Source organism: Lissotriton helveticus, chromosome 6 (genome assembly GCF_964261635.1).
Source record: "Lissotriton helveticus chromosome 6, aLisHel1.1, whole genome shotgun sequence".
In the NCBI taxonomy this organism is placed as follows: domain Eukaryota; kingdom Metazoa; phylum Chordata; class Amphibia; order Caudata; family Salamandridae; genus Lissotriton; species Lissotriton helveticus.
The window spans coordinates 1,189,845,853-1,189,863,743 of record NC_136067.1 but is presented as its reverse complement, the minus strand read 5'-3'; the positions used below and the strand labels follow the sequence as shown (position 1 = coordinate 1,189,863,743).

General features: G+C 40.6%; 1 protein-coding gene across 14 annotated transcripts in view; it reads left to right on the top strand.

Moving 5' to 3' along the window:
• Nucleotides 1–17,891, top strand: part of PTPRK (protein tyrosine phosphatase receptor type K) — a 1,613,435-nt gene that overhangs the window by 1,454,919 nt on the left and 140,625 nt on the right. For all 14 annotated transcript variants that reach the window (XM_078648913.1, XM_078648910.1, XM_078648911.1 and 11 more), the window contains one exon: nucleotides 17,411–17,598. In XM_078648913.1, coding sequence (XP_078505039.1) covers nucleotides 17,411–17,598 — 188 coding nt within the window. The remainder of the gene's footprint in view (nucleotides 1–17,410; nucleotides 17,599–17,891) is intronic.

The window sequence follows — 17,891 nt, the reverse complement described above, 5'->3', positions numbered from 1 at the left end:
GGTGGCGGGACTGTATCCTGATTTGAGACTGTTGGCGCTGTTGATGTTGACACGGTCCGTCTCCCGCCATGCATCATTGGCGAGACTCCGATGGCTTGTATCCAATGGAACGACGGCACTGCCAGGTCCTCCCGGTGTGCTAGGACCTACTGTGCTACTCTGTATCCTGTCTGCAGGCTGGTTCAACGTTGGTACTATTGACAGAAGAGGCATGGGGTGACTTTGTTTGGGACCTGGAGAGACTCATGGCGGGTTTATAGGGCTTTACGGGTGCGCTTCGCGGAGCTATAATTGATTGCGTTCTACATGACTGCCGTTATTTGTATTTCTCAATTGCTGCCGTTTAGACGTTTTTTTGCCTGCGGGGGTAGGGGGCTGGGACATTAGATTGAGGGCCCTCCTCCCGCATTTTTTCTCTTTCTTTTTCTCTTTTTCTTCTCTGTATTTCGGGTCTCTTATTTAGGGCGACAGGCACGCTGCTGGGGGGGTAGGCCATAGCCTTCTGCAGGGGAGCAGGGTTGGGGGATGGGTGTGTTGTTTTGTTCTCCTTCTTTGTTTCTATGGCCCTTTGCCCTTTTCTTTTTCGATGTTGTTGTCTTTCATGTCTCCCATAGTGTGTTTTGCCTTGATGGGTGGGACTAGTTCGCCATGACTGCTTGGTGCTTATTGCGTCTCTCCTTGCCCTGCTGCCCCTTCCCCGTCATTCTTGACCTTTATATATTGCTGGCATACCTTTTTGTTACTAATTCGCTGTGCTGGGGGTGTGTATGACTCTGCGACATTGATTCTCTTCTATTTTTGTTATTGCAAAATGAACCGTCTCTGATCCTTATTATTGTGCAGTGATTTCAATGTATGGCATATCCTGGCTGTTACTCAGCCTTCGACCCCCGGACTGCTGCATTTTGTATGTTCTATTGCCCTTTCTCCTGCTTTAAGTAGCGGCCGGCCGGATTGGTTGTAGGCCTATGGTTGTATTTCTATGCTGAAACAAATAAAGGTTCTTAAAAAAAAAAGAAAAAAAAACTTAAAAATTCACTGAAATAACCATAGGTTTCACACATGTTATATTTAGCTGGACATTTCACTCATACAAAACCATTGAAATTCCCCCGTTATTGTTAGTTCAGCTAACTATGACTCGCGCGCCCGCAATGCACTGCTGATGACGTCCCATATTACATCACTCATGACATGGTCAGTGACATCACTCATGACTTCACTGATGACATCTCAAATGACATCACTGATGACCTCATCCTTGTGAGAGAGTGGCAGACCTCCTCTCAGCGTAATATAACCCTTGATACACACATTCAAAAATAGAAACTAACATTTTCGAAAAAATGGAGATACCAATTCCAGTTAGAACAACCTATTCAGTAATTCCAAAATCTACATACACATCCAGTCATTCACTAACAGTTATATATAGGCACTCATACATGTACTCATTCATCATATGTACTCCTACACCTTTACATCTTATTACACACCGACACTCGTCTATAGAGTTACTCACTCCCATACTCACACATGCATTTACTTGCATATACAGCTATACACCCACCACTACACTTACTTCTACAGAATCGTACACATACTTACTCTCTTAAACAATCACTTATAGAAACACATACTTATTTTTACAGGAACTCTTACAATCTCTTGCTCTCCCATATACTCACTTATATACATCAATACTCACATATACTAATTTAAAACATATGTAGTTACTCATAAAGATACTATTGAGACAGTCATTCACTCACTAACACACCAATACACACACTCATCCACCCATACAGTCCTGCACACATGCGGTCTTCAAAACACATACAGTGAGTCACCCATTCATGCATCTATGCGGTAAGTAATACCCCCCACCAAGCGATACAGACACTCATACTGATACTCTAAAAACCAACTAATAACCCATATACACACTCATGTAGCTACTCACCAACCCATGCAGCCACTTATACACAGTGAGACACTGGTACAGATATTTACATATTTAAACATTACTCGCTAATACATGTATTTACTAACATACACTTAATAAGTCAGTTAACCAATCAATTTTACAAAACAAACATCCATTTAGACACTTATTTACCCATTTATTCTTTCATCGACCTTTAGATATACATATATAAATATTTATTTTTCAGAAAGACGCACATTCACTGGATGTCATCAGTGATGTCATTTGAGATGTCATCAGTGATGTCATGAGTGATGTCACTGACCATGTCATGAGTTATGTAATATGTGACGTCATCAGCAGTGCATTGCGGGCGCGCGAGTTATAGTTAGCTGAACTAACTATAACGGGGGTATTTCAATGGTTTTGTATGAGTGAAATGTCCAGCTAACTATAACATATAGTGTGTATATGTGTGTATGTGTATATATTTGTGTATGTATGTATATATATGTCGCAGAGTTTGCCTTGCAACATCCAATCTGATTCGGACAGACGAACGCGAACCCAACGTTTTTTGTGCAGAAAGATTTTTATTTGTTGCCCTGCATCGCCGCCATAATGCGTTTCAGCCCCACCTGGGCCTTGATTGTATATATATGTGTGTATATATGTGTGTGTGTGTATATGTGTGTGTGTGTGTGTGTATATATGTGTGTGTGTATGTGTGTGTGTATATATGTGTATATATATGTGTGTGTGTATATATATTTGTGTATATATATGTGTATATATGTATGTATGTGTGTGTGTGTGTGTGTGTGTATGAAAATCACAATGGAACCTCAGTCTGCTTCCCAGCGTCGTACACGCTGCTTCGTTCAACAAAGGAACCACGAACGACAGTCTTCAGGCAATTAATGTATAATGTGCTGTTTTCCTCCTGACTCTTTTCGGGCACCACTTGCCCTTGTTCCCTTGTTCACTTGTACACAGGATAACCAACGCCAATTTGTTATGTGTGATGCTGAACCTCGTGACAGAACACCATCGCTAAACATAGCTAAACATAGTAAAAAATACGAATGTATGTATCCATCATTCGGCATACAGTCTTTCTTAGTTCTTACATTTTTCTCTTTTTTACTTCTTTTTTTCTCTAATTTTCTCTTTCCAGTGGTTTGCTGTATTTCAATCCATCTAGTGTCCTTTAACCATTGTGGGTCAGATTATAACAGTAATTATGTCCTTTAAATAGGTAGTAGGTCCATATAAATAAAATGTGTGTATATATGTGTATGTGTGTATATATGTTTATATATGTGTATGTGTTCCATATGCAACTGCCAAAAACTTGAGGCTCCACACATCAGCGATTTTCAACCTTTTATTCCTTGAAGGTGGCAAGAAAAAGCAGCATGTCCTGGCAGCAATAGTTCATTCCAAACGCGTTTCAGGCTCTTGCAGCCCTTGATCACTGGTCTGTCAGGAGGCAAAGCTGTGCAATTTCGCGCCGGGTAAACAGCGCTTTTCAATTTGATCGCCGTAGTGGCCGTGGCTAATAAGCATTGTGTGTATATATGTATATATATATATATGTGTGTATATATGTATATGTGTGTATGTGTGTATATATGTATATGTGTGTATGTGTGTATATATGTGTGTATATATGTATGTGTGTATATATGCATGTGTGTGTATGTGTGTATATATGTGTATGTGTGTATATATGTGTATATATGTATATATGTGTGTGTATATATGTATATATGTGTATGTGTGTATATATGTATGTGTGTATATATGTATGTGTATGTGTGTATGTATGTATATATGTATATATGTATATATGTATGTGTGTGTATATATATGTATATGTGTGTGTATATATGTATATATGTGTTTGTGTATATATGTGTATGTGTGTATATATGTGTATGTGTGTGTGTATATATGTGTATATATGTATGTGTGTATGTGTGTATATATGTGTATGTGTGTATATATGTGTATGTGTATATATGTGTATGTGTGTGTATGTGTGTATATGTGTATGTGTGTATATATGTATATATGTGTGGGTATATATGTATATATGTGTGGGTATATATGTGTGTGTGTATATATGTATATATGTGTGTGTGTATATATGTATATATGTGTGTGTGTATATATGTGTGTGTATATATGTGTGTGTGTGTATATATGTGTGTATGTATATGTGTGTATGTGTGTATATATGTGTGTATGTATATGTGTGTGTGTATATATGTATATGTGTGTATGTGTGTATATATGTGTATGTGTGTATATATGTATATGTGTATGTGTGTATATACGACCTTTGCTGGTATCCACAAGACCAGAGCATCTGAGGCGGAAGGGGAGCGCACGCTATCCAGGCGTGCGAGCGTTCCCGCACTCCATTGCAGCAACAAAGCAAGGTGAATACTGACAGGATATTACACAGCCAGCCACTTGGGAAATAATGGGTGTACAAACTATGAAGTGCGCATCCACTTGGAAATTATTCAGCGTTATTGAACTACAGCACCCAGAGGGCCGAGCGTGGCCACACCCGAAGGAGGGTAGGTGCTTAAATACCCGACGTACAGCAACTTCATTTTCAAACACAGAGCCACTGATGAAGAGAGTAGGCTGACTCTCGAAACGCGTTTGGTGATTTAATAACTTTGGAAGTGTTTTCCTGTTTATACTTACCAGGCATGCTGCAATAAAGAAGTGTCTGCTACTAGCTTCCGAGTGGCCATTCCAATTGGGGTCCTGGAAACGTGATGTATTTTAGCGGCCTTCCCGGTCGCGGAATCGGCCCTTCATGAAATTAACGACCTTTGCTGGTATCCACAAGACCAGAGCATCTGAGGCGGAAGGGGAGCGCACGCTATCCAGGCGTGCGAGCGTTCCCGCACTCCATTGCAGCAACAAAGCAAGGTGAATACTGACAGGATATCATAAACAAAAGGAATCCACAAGGTGGAAGGTGGTTGCTACCACAATGGTGGGGAGCAACCTGGGTTGTTAAAATACCCCTCACACACCAACAGGCCCCTTGGTGTCATGCTTCATCATCGGGGTCTTCGCAAAACCTCTACGGAATGCGGCGTGCTACGACTTCACGGCTACGCAGGAGCACTTTTAGGTGAACTATGTGTTTGGTGTGTGTGGGTAAACAATGTGAGTGGTGAGGTGAAGGTGAAAAAATTAAAAAATACCTGGCACGTGAGTACAGAAAAATTTATTAAGTCTCCGGCTGGTATTATTAAAAAAGTGCTGTGATGGTTGTGGTCTACTGATTAGGGTAACCCAACCATGTCAGTGCGTCGACATGTTTCGGAGTTTGAAGAACTCCTTCTTCAGGACGAGGATATGCACTACTTATCCCCACCTTACTCACATGTGTGTAGATATAAAAGTGTGCTCTACAAAAAAGATATGGTGAAAATGTACCTATCTATGTTTAAAGTAAGGTCCGTTGCGCCCAATTGGCGATTCAAGACACCTGAAAACAGAAAAGTCAAATCAAAAACAAGAAATTACATGTTTTTTTAAACTTTTTGCTGTGTAAAATACACAGGGGGTAACAAGGAACAAAAGTGAAGGTCCAGGAACCCTGAAAAAAGGAAAAAACGAAAAAACGAATAACACAATAAACAAGACACACAATCAGGCATAATGTCTGGTGGGACCACTGAGGGAAAAAGGTCCTCATACAGATGTATTGCTTACTTATGGAAAGAGGTTTACATGGCCTCATGAGCCACAGCGTGTAGGGGGGGGTCCGTTCTGCCAGGTAAGGCAACCTGTGAGGTATTCAAGGAAATGGATCAATATGATGTAAACCCTCGTTTTTGTTGAAAGTATTACACATCACATCCACACATTCATTCACACTCACGGTTACTTTCAGGGCTTCCTGACTTCCTCCCTCTTCACGCGGCTCCGACGAGTGAATTATGAGTTACAGGGAGGGTTATTTATAGTCTAGAAAGAATCAATTGGCCGCTAATTGAAGGCGGAACAAGCCCATAAAAGTATAATGCTTGTGGGCTCTTTGTCGCTTCTGCGCGCATCGGGGATGTGTTCCCGCACGACCACGCATGCGCGCCGGAGTGGTGGAGGCCGGCCGCGCATGCGCGGTAGTGTATCATCGCTGCTCGCCTGATGCGCATGCGCAAAGGAAAGACGCATGCGTCTTGGTATACGGAGGATGTTTTCAGCGATAACTTTGGGTGATTGCTACAGGATTTTAAACTGCTGGAAATGCTTGAAAAAGTGGTCAAACAGATCCTTATTTTGGGAGATTGTAGGAAAAAGACTACTGCCAGTACAGAGATCGAGTTTATCGCTACTGTCATTTGTGAGAAAAGGGAAATGGTCAGGGTATTGACCTGAGTCAAATAATAAAAATGAAAGAATATATATATATATATATATATAAAAAAAGAGAAAACTATATACATATACATAAGGGGAAGCAAGTTTCAGAAGCTTGACACATCGGCTACATAGGTTCTGATCACAAAACCCCAATTGAGTTGTCGGTGCAGCTATTCCATGTAAATCTAGTTTATGCAGCACGGTCACCTAAGTGATGAGTTTAGACTCATTCAGGTAGATACCGCATGGCCGTTAGTAGGCGTATTTGGCAGGTCTCATGGGTTTTTTAGCGTACTTGGCTCCATGGGATGGAGTCGTTCAACCCTGTCACGTCTGAGCCCAGACGAAACACCCATCTCTGTTCTTTCTCAAATAAGCCTCTTTCTGATGGTAACTGCTCAATAACAGTCCAATGTATGTCGTTCACACAGTGCTGTGCTTCAAGAAAATGAGATGCCATTTTTGTTGTCTGTTTTTTGCACCTTACATTACTCTTGTGTTCATTAATTCTCGTTTTCACTGCACGTGTGGTCATTCCTACATACTCCTTGCCGCAAGGGCACGTGATGAGATACACCACGTTGCGGCTATTGCAATTTGTGACTGCTCGTTGTTCCCATTTTTCGCCATTCTTAAATTCTAGAGTCAGACTTTTCGTGGTCAAATGGCAGTTGTTACAGTTCCCACATGGATAATGCCCGTGTAGTCCTTTCAGCCTTGTCTGATGTACTGCATCGGTTTTCGGTCTAGTGTGGACCAGAATGTCCTTCAGGTTTCTTCCCCTTCTATGGGCAAAGATGGGTTTTTCCAAATCCAGATTTACACTAGTCAGGATGCGCCAATGTTTGTTTATTAGTTTGGATACCTGGTTTGACACAGGATTGTAGGTCGTGATACAGACTGGTCTGCCTGATTCCTCTTTTGGTGGGTTGTCATCCAGTAGAGCCTCACGGTTATTGTTCCTGGCTCTTTTCATTGCCCGGGTTATGATCTTGTCTGGGTATTTTCTCTGTTGTAGTTTTTTACTCAGGTCCAGAGCCTGGATTTTGTACTTCCCCACATCGCTGCAGTTTCGCCGTAGGCGAAGGAACTGCCCATATGGTAGGTTCTCTCTTAGGTGACGCGGATGAAAGCTATCGAACCTAAGGAGGCAGTTCCTTGCCGTTGGTTTGAAGTGCGTCTCTGTTTTTAGGAGACCAGCTTCATGATATATATTCAGGTCTAGGAAAACCATCGTTACATTACTGACAGGATATTACACAGCCAGCCACTTGGGAAATAATGGGTGTACAAACTATGAAGTGCGCATCCACTTGGAAATTATTCAGCGTTATTGAACTACAGCACCCAGAGGGCCGAGCGTGGCCACACCCGAAGGAGGGTAGGTGCTTAAATACCCGACGTACAGCAACTTCATTTTCAAACACAGAGCCACTGATGAAGAGAGTAGGCTGACTCTCGAAACGCGTTTGGTGATTTAATAACTTTGGAAGTGTTTTCCTGTTTATACTTACCAGGCATGCTGCAATAAAGAAGTGTCTGCTACTAGCTTCCGAGTGGCCATTCCAATTGGGGTCCTGGAAACGTGATGTATATATATATATATGTGTGTATATATGTATATGTGTGTATGTGTGTATATATGTATATGTGTGTATGTGTGTATATATGTGTGTATATATGTATGTGTGTATATATGTATGTGTGTGTATGTGTGTATATATGTGTATGTGTGTATATATGTGTATATATGTATATATGTGTATGTGTGTATATGTATATATGTGTATGTGTGTATATATGTATGTGTGTATATATGTATGTGTATGTGTGTATGTATGTATATATGTATATATGTATGTGTGTGTATATATGTATATGTGTGTGTATATATGTATATATGTGTTTGTGTGTATATGTGTATGTGTGTATATATGTATATGTGTGTGTGTATATATGTGTATATATGTATGTGTATGTGTGTATATATGTGTATGTGTATGTGTGTATATATGTGTATGTGTATATATGTGTATGTGTATATATGTGTATGTGTGTGTATATGTGTATGTGTGTATATATGTATATATGTGTGGGTATATATGTATATATGTGTGGGTATATATGTATATATGTGTGGGTATATATGTGTATGTGTGTATATATGTATATATGTGTGTGTATATATGTATATATGTGTGTGTGTATATATATGTGTGTATGTATATGTGTGTGTGTATATATGTATATGTGTGTATGTGTGTATATATGTATATGTGTGTATGTGTGTATGTGTGTATATATGTATATATGTGTATGTGTGTATATATGTATATGTGTATGTGTGTATATATGTGTATGTGTGTATATATGTATATATGTGTGGGTATATATGTATATATGTGTGTGTATATATGTATATATGTGTGTGTATATATGTGTGTATATATGTGTGGGGATATATGTATATATGTGTGTGGGTATATATGTGTATGTGTATGTGTATATATATGTGTGTATGTGTGTATATATATGTGTGTGTGTGTGTATATATGTGTGTGTATATATATGTGTGTATGTGTGTATATATATGTGTGTGTATATGTGTGTGTATATATGTGTGTGTGTATGCATATGTATGTGTGTGTATTTGTATGTGTGTGTATATATATGTGTGTGTATATATGTATGTGTGTGTGTATGTGTGTGTGTATATGTATGTGTGTATATATGTGTGTATATATGTATGTATATATGTGTGTATATATGTATGTATATATGTGTGTATATATGTGTGTATATATATATGTGTGTGTGTATATATGTATATATGTGTGTGTATATATGTATGTGTGTGTGTGTATATATGTATATATGTGTGTGTATATATGTATATATGTGTGTGCGTATATATGTGTATATGTGTGTGCGTATATATGTATATATATATATATGTGTGTGCGTATATATGTATATATATGTGTGTGCGTATATATGTGTGTGCGTTCGTATATATGTATATATATGTGTGTGCGTATGTGTGTATATATGCGTATATGTGTGTGTATATATATATGTATGTGTATATATGTATATATATGTGTGTGTATATGTGTATGTGTGTATATATATGTGTGTGTATATGTGTATGTGTGTATATATGTATAGATATGTATGTGTGTATATGTGTGTATATATATATATATGTTTGTGTGTGTGTGTGTGTATAGAGCGAGAGGCTATTTTGTGCTGCAGATCTCCGTGCTTTCGTGGTGGTAAAGCGTACAGAGACAAGATTCAAACAATTGTCTTTTCAAACAACCAGATCTAAAATACCCCTTGGGGCGTGTAGTGTTAAAATACATGCAACTGTGAAAGGTTTTTGTAAATTTTTCCCTGTAGTGCTAATCTGTTGAGCGCAAACTCTTGACAGCAACGTGTTACTTTCAGCTAAACTTATCTAAAGAGAACACTACTGGCTTAATTTATTAAAATTGCGCTTCTGGGTTCAATTTCGAAAGTCAGTCTAGGCTTTACTGTGAGATGCAAGAGATGTGCATATGCTCTATCCTGAATGAAATAGCTTCTAGGTTAATGAAACTTACAAGTTTATTGAGGCTAAAGGTCACTTTAAATCAATAAGAAACGACATACATACTAGGTTATAACATATCAGTCACATTGTGACATACTGGTTTAAGGGGACATTCTCGCTAAAGCAATAGAAAGAAAAGGTTGTTTTCAATTGGCCTTGCTTCATCAAATGTTATCTTGCATTCGTGTTTTCCTTACCCATTCAAACAGGGCATTAAAATACCTATCCACATAATTTCTATGTAAGAAACAATTCCGACAATTATTGCCCTAGTTGCAAATCCTTTTCTATGGTACCTGAGATTCAGGAAAATTCGTTTAATAGCAACTGGTTCCTTGTAAAATGCACTTGTCTCAGCTGCTTAGAAAGTCTGGTACACACCCTCGCTAAGAGTGAAGGCGGCCTTGGTTGGATTCTGCTGTAACCTTCTGGATGTTTTGGATAAAAAAAAGTCTGGAAGTACATATTCTTTTCGTTTCTTCTCTGGTATTTGATGTGGTTTACTGTAATATTTTTTTTTAATTATCTTGGTTCACTTGGTTATTTATCCAGTTTTGACTATAGTCTGGCAGTGTCTCCGCGTCTGGGAAGGTAAAGAACAAGTCCGCTGCCCGGCCCTCTTTGGTTTCCCTTTCAGCTTGCTACAGGTTACTCACATGTCTAGTTTCTGTTTTATTCTGATCTCAAGTAGTTTCAAATGAAGTTTTCTCTCCATCAGAACTCAGAATTTTCCTTGTTCACTTTGACCCTTGGACGAAATAGAATTTATTTAAAATGAGTTCAGTCAAAGAACAAAAAGCCGTCGCCAGGTAAATTGAGCACCTGGTTTAATGCTGCTTAGTTTTTTTCTGAATTTATGGAACAGTATCTCAGGCTTTCGTAATCTTCCTCTTTTAAAAATGTGACACGTAGTATATAAAGTTCTCACTAGATTGAAGACTAAATGAGGAAAATACAATTCATTTTTGACTAGGATAGTATAACATTATTTGTCTTCAGAGGCCTAAAAGGAAGCCACTTACCAGTTATAAATGACAGTGTAAACCATGCACACAGTCCAGTACCACGGACTGCCACAGGACTCAGACGAATAACCTTTTCCCGTACAGACCCCATCAGTACATGCTTTACACCAATTAACGTCGCACCCTCCCAGAGACAGTACCAGTGCAAACATACCTCTCATACATGACCTGTCCAGTGTGTCTCACCGTGCAAGCTCCCTACTTGTACAGAACCGCTACAACTTTGGCAAAAGAAAGCAACCCATGTTGCACATAGACGTAGTGCAGTCAGACGTGTGCCCGGTTGGTGGTAACAATACAGCCCAGCCTGAGTGGGATACAGTGCACACCACAGGCATCTCCAGTAAACTTTCTTCGCACAGGGCATATATGGTCCAAGTAGCTGTCGTATATTTTCTTTGCTGAGAACCATCCTAGATTTCCTCATACATGGAACAGTCACATCCTAGGCAAAATTAGTGCAGGCCAGGGTGCCTTAACGTACAGCTCAGGCACAACTCGGAAAGCCACAGTGCAAGTTACACACAAAAACATGCATGCTTGTAAGTCCACACAAAATCACAGTACCGAGGGGGTCGCAGGGAAATCCGCACTCCCACGCAATTATTTTAGTATGGGCAACAGCTGTGCAAACATCCTTCGTAAACAGGATATGTACTGCTCAGACAGCAGCAGGGCAGCTCTCCTTTGTGCAGGCCCAATAGTTAGAGCACGGTATTAGCAGTGCAAGCTTCATTCATGCACGTCAGGAACTGCACAAAGCAAAAGCGCCCGCTTCCTCTCTTGTGTTCTCTTTTCCTGTCTCTTGCTCTCAGTCTGTCGCTCTCACTCCCTTCCAGTCAAGGATTGGCAAAGACAAGAGAAGTTCGAGGAAAGAGTCCTATCCAAGAAAAAAGAGCACAGTAAAAAACAATAGGTGGTTTTCTTTCGTACATCTGTCTCCACATGCAGTGCAGGGATTTCACTGTAACTATTCCAGTACCTTGACATGCATGAGAGCCTCACATTGTTTCATCCAGGGGCGGCTCCTCTACTAAGGCGGAGGTGTGTCGCCCCACTGCTCTGTTAGCTGGTCAAAAAGGAAAAAAATGAATGATAACGCATTGTTTTTATCATCTTATGTGTCCATCGTTGCTAAGCTGGTTAGAGGCCGGGATGGGCTGTCACAGAGTAGCAGGGGGAGGAGTGATGAGCACTCCCTTAAGTGCCCATTATGGTTTGGCCAGCCATCTTGGGTCTGCCAAACAGTCATGCGCTCATTGCATGTTCTCCACCAGGCTGTATTTTACAGCCTCCGTGGAGAACATGCACAGCCTCCCAATCCCTCTCTCAGTGCCGAACCACGGCGCTCAGACTAATCGCAGCGCTGTTGTAACGCTTCTTCGTGATTTGCTAAGGGAGCCTGCCCCTGGAGTCCTGGAAGTGGACGAAGAGGGCCGGGAAGCAGTGGCTGGCAAGCAGGTAAGTGAGTTTTGTTTTCTTTCCTCCCCAGCAGTAAGTAGCAGCCGCCACTGGTTTCATCTACCCCACAAATTGTTAGCACGCTAATCTCTTTCTTGGGAATTTGTGACACATTTTTTAGGAATCTTGAGCAAAACATGATTGGCCATCACCCAAGCCCATACGTTCATAAAATGCCAATCAGTATTGGTTGCCATGCGTAGAGAAGAGCTATAACTGTTAATTACAATGAAACCGCCACAGAAAATTGATGTTATACATACAATAAAGCAAAATCAATCAGATTTTTTCATTTTTCTTTCAGAAAAGTAAAATCATGTTTGGAGATTACCCAATGTACAGTATATATTTTGAATACAATATTTTTCTTAGTGTTCGGGGAGGCAGGGGATAAGTTAGCTCCATCCATAAGACCTACTTGATTAAAACCCAAGTGTGCTGCCCAGTGAACACACAAAAAAAACATAACTCCAGTTTAAAAACTACTGATAGGGCAATGCAGTGGGCGTAAACTGGCTATAATTTCTCACCAATCATGTATAAAGGTTCTCATTCCATGGTTACCACATATACCCAATATAGTTTTACCACACCGCATTTAAATATGGTCTCCTAATAGAGGTCTATGTTAATAACAAAGACTTCGTCACACTTTATGGAAGCCATTGAAAATAAGTGACTGGAACTGAAAAGCAGCAGTAGAAAATGGAACAGAGACAGGATTGGTAGCACTGAAGGACAAGGATCAATTGAGGTAAATCAGAACGATAAGTGCTCCTGCCTAGTGATGGCCTGCTCTTTGGCAAAAGGATGTAGAATTGAAATCACGATGCCATGCTTACTGAGCTGGGAAGTTGTAAGGCTTTTTATTTTTTTGCGGGAGTCCACTTGACAGTTCTTTGCTCTGGTTACCTATTTTTGTTGAAACATATCAAATATTGCGTCCCTCTTGAGGCCCACACACCCCTGTACCAAAACACAGACAGGGCCATTACTCTGATTACACAAGAATAAACATGGTCAGAGACCTCTTTCATTAGTTACTTCACCCCTACATTGAATAGGTCTATGAAACCTAAAGAAACATTTCAATTGCCACGAAAGAGTTTCTCTTGGTACTCGACCTCCCAGATGTGTGTTTGCACATCAAAATGTACATTTAGAACACAATACCGAAGACTTATGATTGAGGGCATTCGTGTTTATTTAAAACCTTTAGTTTGCGTTTATCACGTCAAATAAACATAACATTCAGTGCATATCATCAAATACAGTTTCTGTTCTGTGCAACTAGTACTCCAGAAAATGAGTCAGTACAGAATAAGCAGCAGTACATATACCAAATCTGAGCTAACATGACTGTATATCAGGTTCTCACTTGGTGATAACAGCTCCTGCGTTCAATAAACACTTGTAGACATTAATATTTCCCGTTCTCCCTGGTCTGAACCAGTGTCCGAGCCATCATGTTCTTTAAAATCATCCAGTATCCGCTTACTAGCTGCCACAACCTCAGCAGCTTTATTATCCATGCGGGAGAGGCGTATATGTTGTTCTTTTACCCCCCCCCCATTCTAGTACATCCTTGATGCACGTCCACACTACACACCTAGGAGCCCATCCAACTTAAGGCCACCCTGCGCTTGGCCAAGAGCAACAGACAATATCTTGCGTCCCTTGGGCTTTTTTTATTATTCCCAACAGGCACGCTCCAGGTGTACAGTAATATCCGTGCCTGTAGCCCCCTCAATCCTAGGCACCACCTCATTCCAAACACCATGAGCCTCTGCACACTGCCAGGCCAGATGTAAGAAGGCGGCATTCTCATCCCGACAATGCAGACATTTCGCTGCCCTCTTGGGGTCTATTTTATTGAGCCAGGAGAGAGTCATATAAGTGTGGTGTAAATAATTGAAACGTCAGAACTTAAATTTGTTGTTACAAGAAACAGTTTGTACCAGCCTACAGGCATGAACCTATTCCGAATCCCCAAGGGGTGCCCCTAAGTCTGTCTCTCAGGCTGCTCTTGCCTGATATGGGCTTATTGTGGTATCTCCTCTCAGGGCTTTGTAAAAGAGTGTGATGAGGTGCCTGCCCTTTACCCACCTAATTAATCCTCTTAGTGTCTTAGACAATGGAGCCGCTGGGTGTATGCTCCATTTCTCTATTGCCGTGTAGTCTAGCTTTGACCCCTCAGAACTCTATCCATGTTTAGGCGCTGAGGCACAGCCATTGTGGGCGTAACCAGTATCCATAAGTATCAGAAGCCCTCTCCCTCCCATCGGAGCACAACATCGGGCAGCTGCTCTGGCAGCACGAACGCCAATCTCCCCAGTGGGAACAACAAGGTGTTCCTAATGTTGACTCTTGAGCCGGAGATCTGCCCAAAGTCCGCCGTATAAGGGCACTCATGTTAGTTTTCCTGTCGCACCTTTCAGTGTAGCTTTGCCTCTGAAATTCTTCACCAAAGTACCCACCACTTTTACAGGGGTACTTCATCCCCCTGCTATTGAGGTTATTTTGGAAGCACTATTTTCGCACATTTTGTAGCAGTTTATCTTATACTGTATGTAATGCACGCATAATAATGACTTACATATTCACAGTGCTTTCTGTCTCTGGCTGTGACCTAGTAGCTCTAAAAATACACAAATCACTATTCTCCACTTCACCAGCCAAGATTTAATTCTGTGGCTCTCTAGTTACACAAAGACCGTTTAAGGTGGATTAACTACTAGAGGTTAAATAATGTACTACAGTGCATTGCCCACTGAGTAGCACTTTTTATTTATATTTAATTTAAGCGAGCCCTTAATTTATATGTAGATACCCGACGGCGAAGGGTCTAAAAAATTTACCTAATATTTTGTTTTTAGCCCAACTTTTGACCCACCCAAGCGCTCACACTCTCAAGGCCCTCCAGACATGACTGAAATCAACAACAGCAGCAAACTAATATTACCAGTAGTCAGCTTCTGCTAAAATAGAAGCATCTGTTTTCATAATGTTGAAAATAAAACCTTTTTTTTAAAAAAACAGTGTGAAAGATGATTAAGGGACCACTTCTTCCCCTAGAATTGAAGAAAGCATTTTACTTGGATCTTACAGTTCATCATTAATGACTGTAAATGTTATGTTTCAATGATGATGAATCATGTTCAGCAACCTCCAGTTCCAAGCAGCTGTAAAAGCCAAGCCATCAGCATCCCATGAAATATAGTATGGTTCTCCTCGGATGCCTTGCACTAAAGATGCAGCCCATGCATTACAGCCATTCTACTCCGGGCCGCTGGGAATTATGCAATTGTCCAACGCAGCGATTTTCACATAATTATAGATTTGCCCCATAGTCCATCTTCTGCCACATAAGCTGCAGATTTTAACTACAAAAAATGTGTTTATAACTCAACCGGCTCACTAGTTACTTAAAAGCAGCGACAGTAAGGGCCCTTTGCAAAGCTGTACTGGTCACCTTTTTGTTGTTTTGTTGCTATTGTTTGCTGTTAAACTGGTCTTTATGAGGTGCAATCCAAGATTGACCATCATGCTGGAGAAAAACAAGCACACTTGTCACATTAGTTCAGTAAGGTGTCATCATGCAAGTAAGTTTTGCCAAAATGTTTTATTTGTGAAAAAGTACCATTGTGAATTTTTTGGTAATTCTTTTTGGAGACTTTGTGTTTTGACTGTGTAGTAAGCCTCTGATATCAAACCACAGTCACCCACAAACTTTTGGTTTGCTTAACACTGTTTAATATTGTTTCAACACCATAAAAAATGATTTTCTGTGGGAATTGTGGATGTTTTTGGTTGTCGAGGATGAGGAGTAAATACCATTTTCCAGAACTTTTTGTCAGGAGGGGGTCCTTACGCTTACAACATTTTGACAGGGCGGTCTCCGCATCAAAAAGTATCAAGACTTCTTGCTTATGGTGTCAGTGGGCTTATCACCTCTTGCTTAAACTACTGTAATGCCTTGTATCTAAATGGCAACCAGTACTCATGAAATAAGACCCAAATCATCCAAAATGGGGCAGGATGTTTGGTTCTGTGATTAGCTAAACAATACTCTGTCAGGGAATGAATGAGGTCTCTACCCTGGCAGAAGCAGGTGTCTTTTAAGGCCCTTTGTCAATCAAAAGGCTCTCCAAACAATGGAGGCAAGTTATCTAAGGACGACCTTCAATTGTTATGTTCTGATGAGGCCTTTGAGATCAGCTGGACAATGTAAGATGGCAGTTCCTAGATGCAGCAAAGCCGGGAAAGGGTGGGGGGGGGGGGATTGGGCTGTTTTAGTGACGGCCGCCAGGCTGTAGAACTCCGTCTCGGAACACATCAGGAGTTAAAACTCGGACCTGATTTTTCATAAGCAGGTGAAAAAGTGGTTATTTACGAACTAGTCTTCCCTCAGATTTGTTGAATAGTTGAGGTTTGACCTGCTTGGGTCGACACCTTTCTCACAGCTTCCTCCATATAAGTTCTTTGGTGCCTTCCGGTTTAACGCGCTCTAGAAGTGCTACAATTACGATTAAAGCACTCTGACACCCTACATTGGTATGTGTAGCACTATTAAAGAAATTAAATAAATGTGAGAGAGATTCTAGGGAGAGATAGGGGCATCATTGGAGGGTAGTAGTGAGGGAATGCATGTGGAAAGATGCCTCCCAGGACAGGGGAGCGAGGGGGCACTAACCAAGATTGTTACGCTGTGCACAACCAACGTAGTTGTTACTCAACTTATTTCTCTAGGAAAAAAGAAATGATAATGTAAGATTTGCTGTGACTCGAACTTGTAACCTTCACTCACCAGATAAAGCAGCAAGAGCGTATCTTAAGTCATTGAGCCATCTTGCCCAGTTGATAGGACTCCTAATCAGCAAGTTCTCTCGATTAGCAGTTTGCCAGTTCAGAATTTTCTTTTTTCAAGAAGCTACTTTACAAAACGAGTTCTAAGGAAATTCCTATCGAATTTAAGATGTTTAAAATTACTTGTTTTAACAGATGAAAACCACGCAGGAAGTGCAGCAGAAGCCAATCGCTTGCTGGATGTCCCACGCTATCTCGCCGAAGGGACCGAATCGCCATATCAGACTGGCCAGTTGCATCCAGCGATTAGAGTGGCCGATTTACTGCAGCACATCAACCTTATGAAGACCTCAGACAGTTACGGTTTCAAAGAAGAGTACGAGGTGAAAATAAGACTAGGCATCCTCAAAATTAGTTTTTGAAAAGGCTCAGGGTATTCGATATTGATATAAGACTTAGTGTGATGTATGGCCATTGTGTGCAATAGCTTACCTGGTGTTACACAGGGTAGTTGCAGCATGTTAAACGGTTGTGCGACACACCATAGTACAATTTGTTTCTGGTAACCTGCGTTAGCAATGAGCATGGTTTTCAGCGTTACCTGCACATTTTCTGTAATACATACATGGACTGCACCATGAATAGATACAGCTGTGCTAATGTAGGCCATTAACCC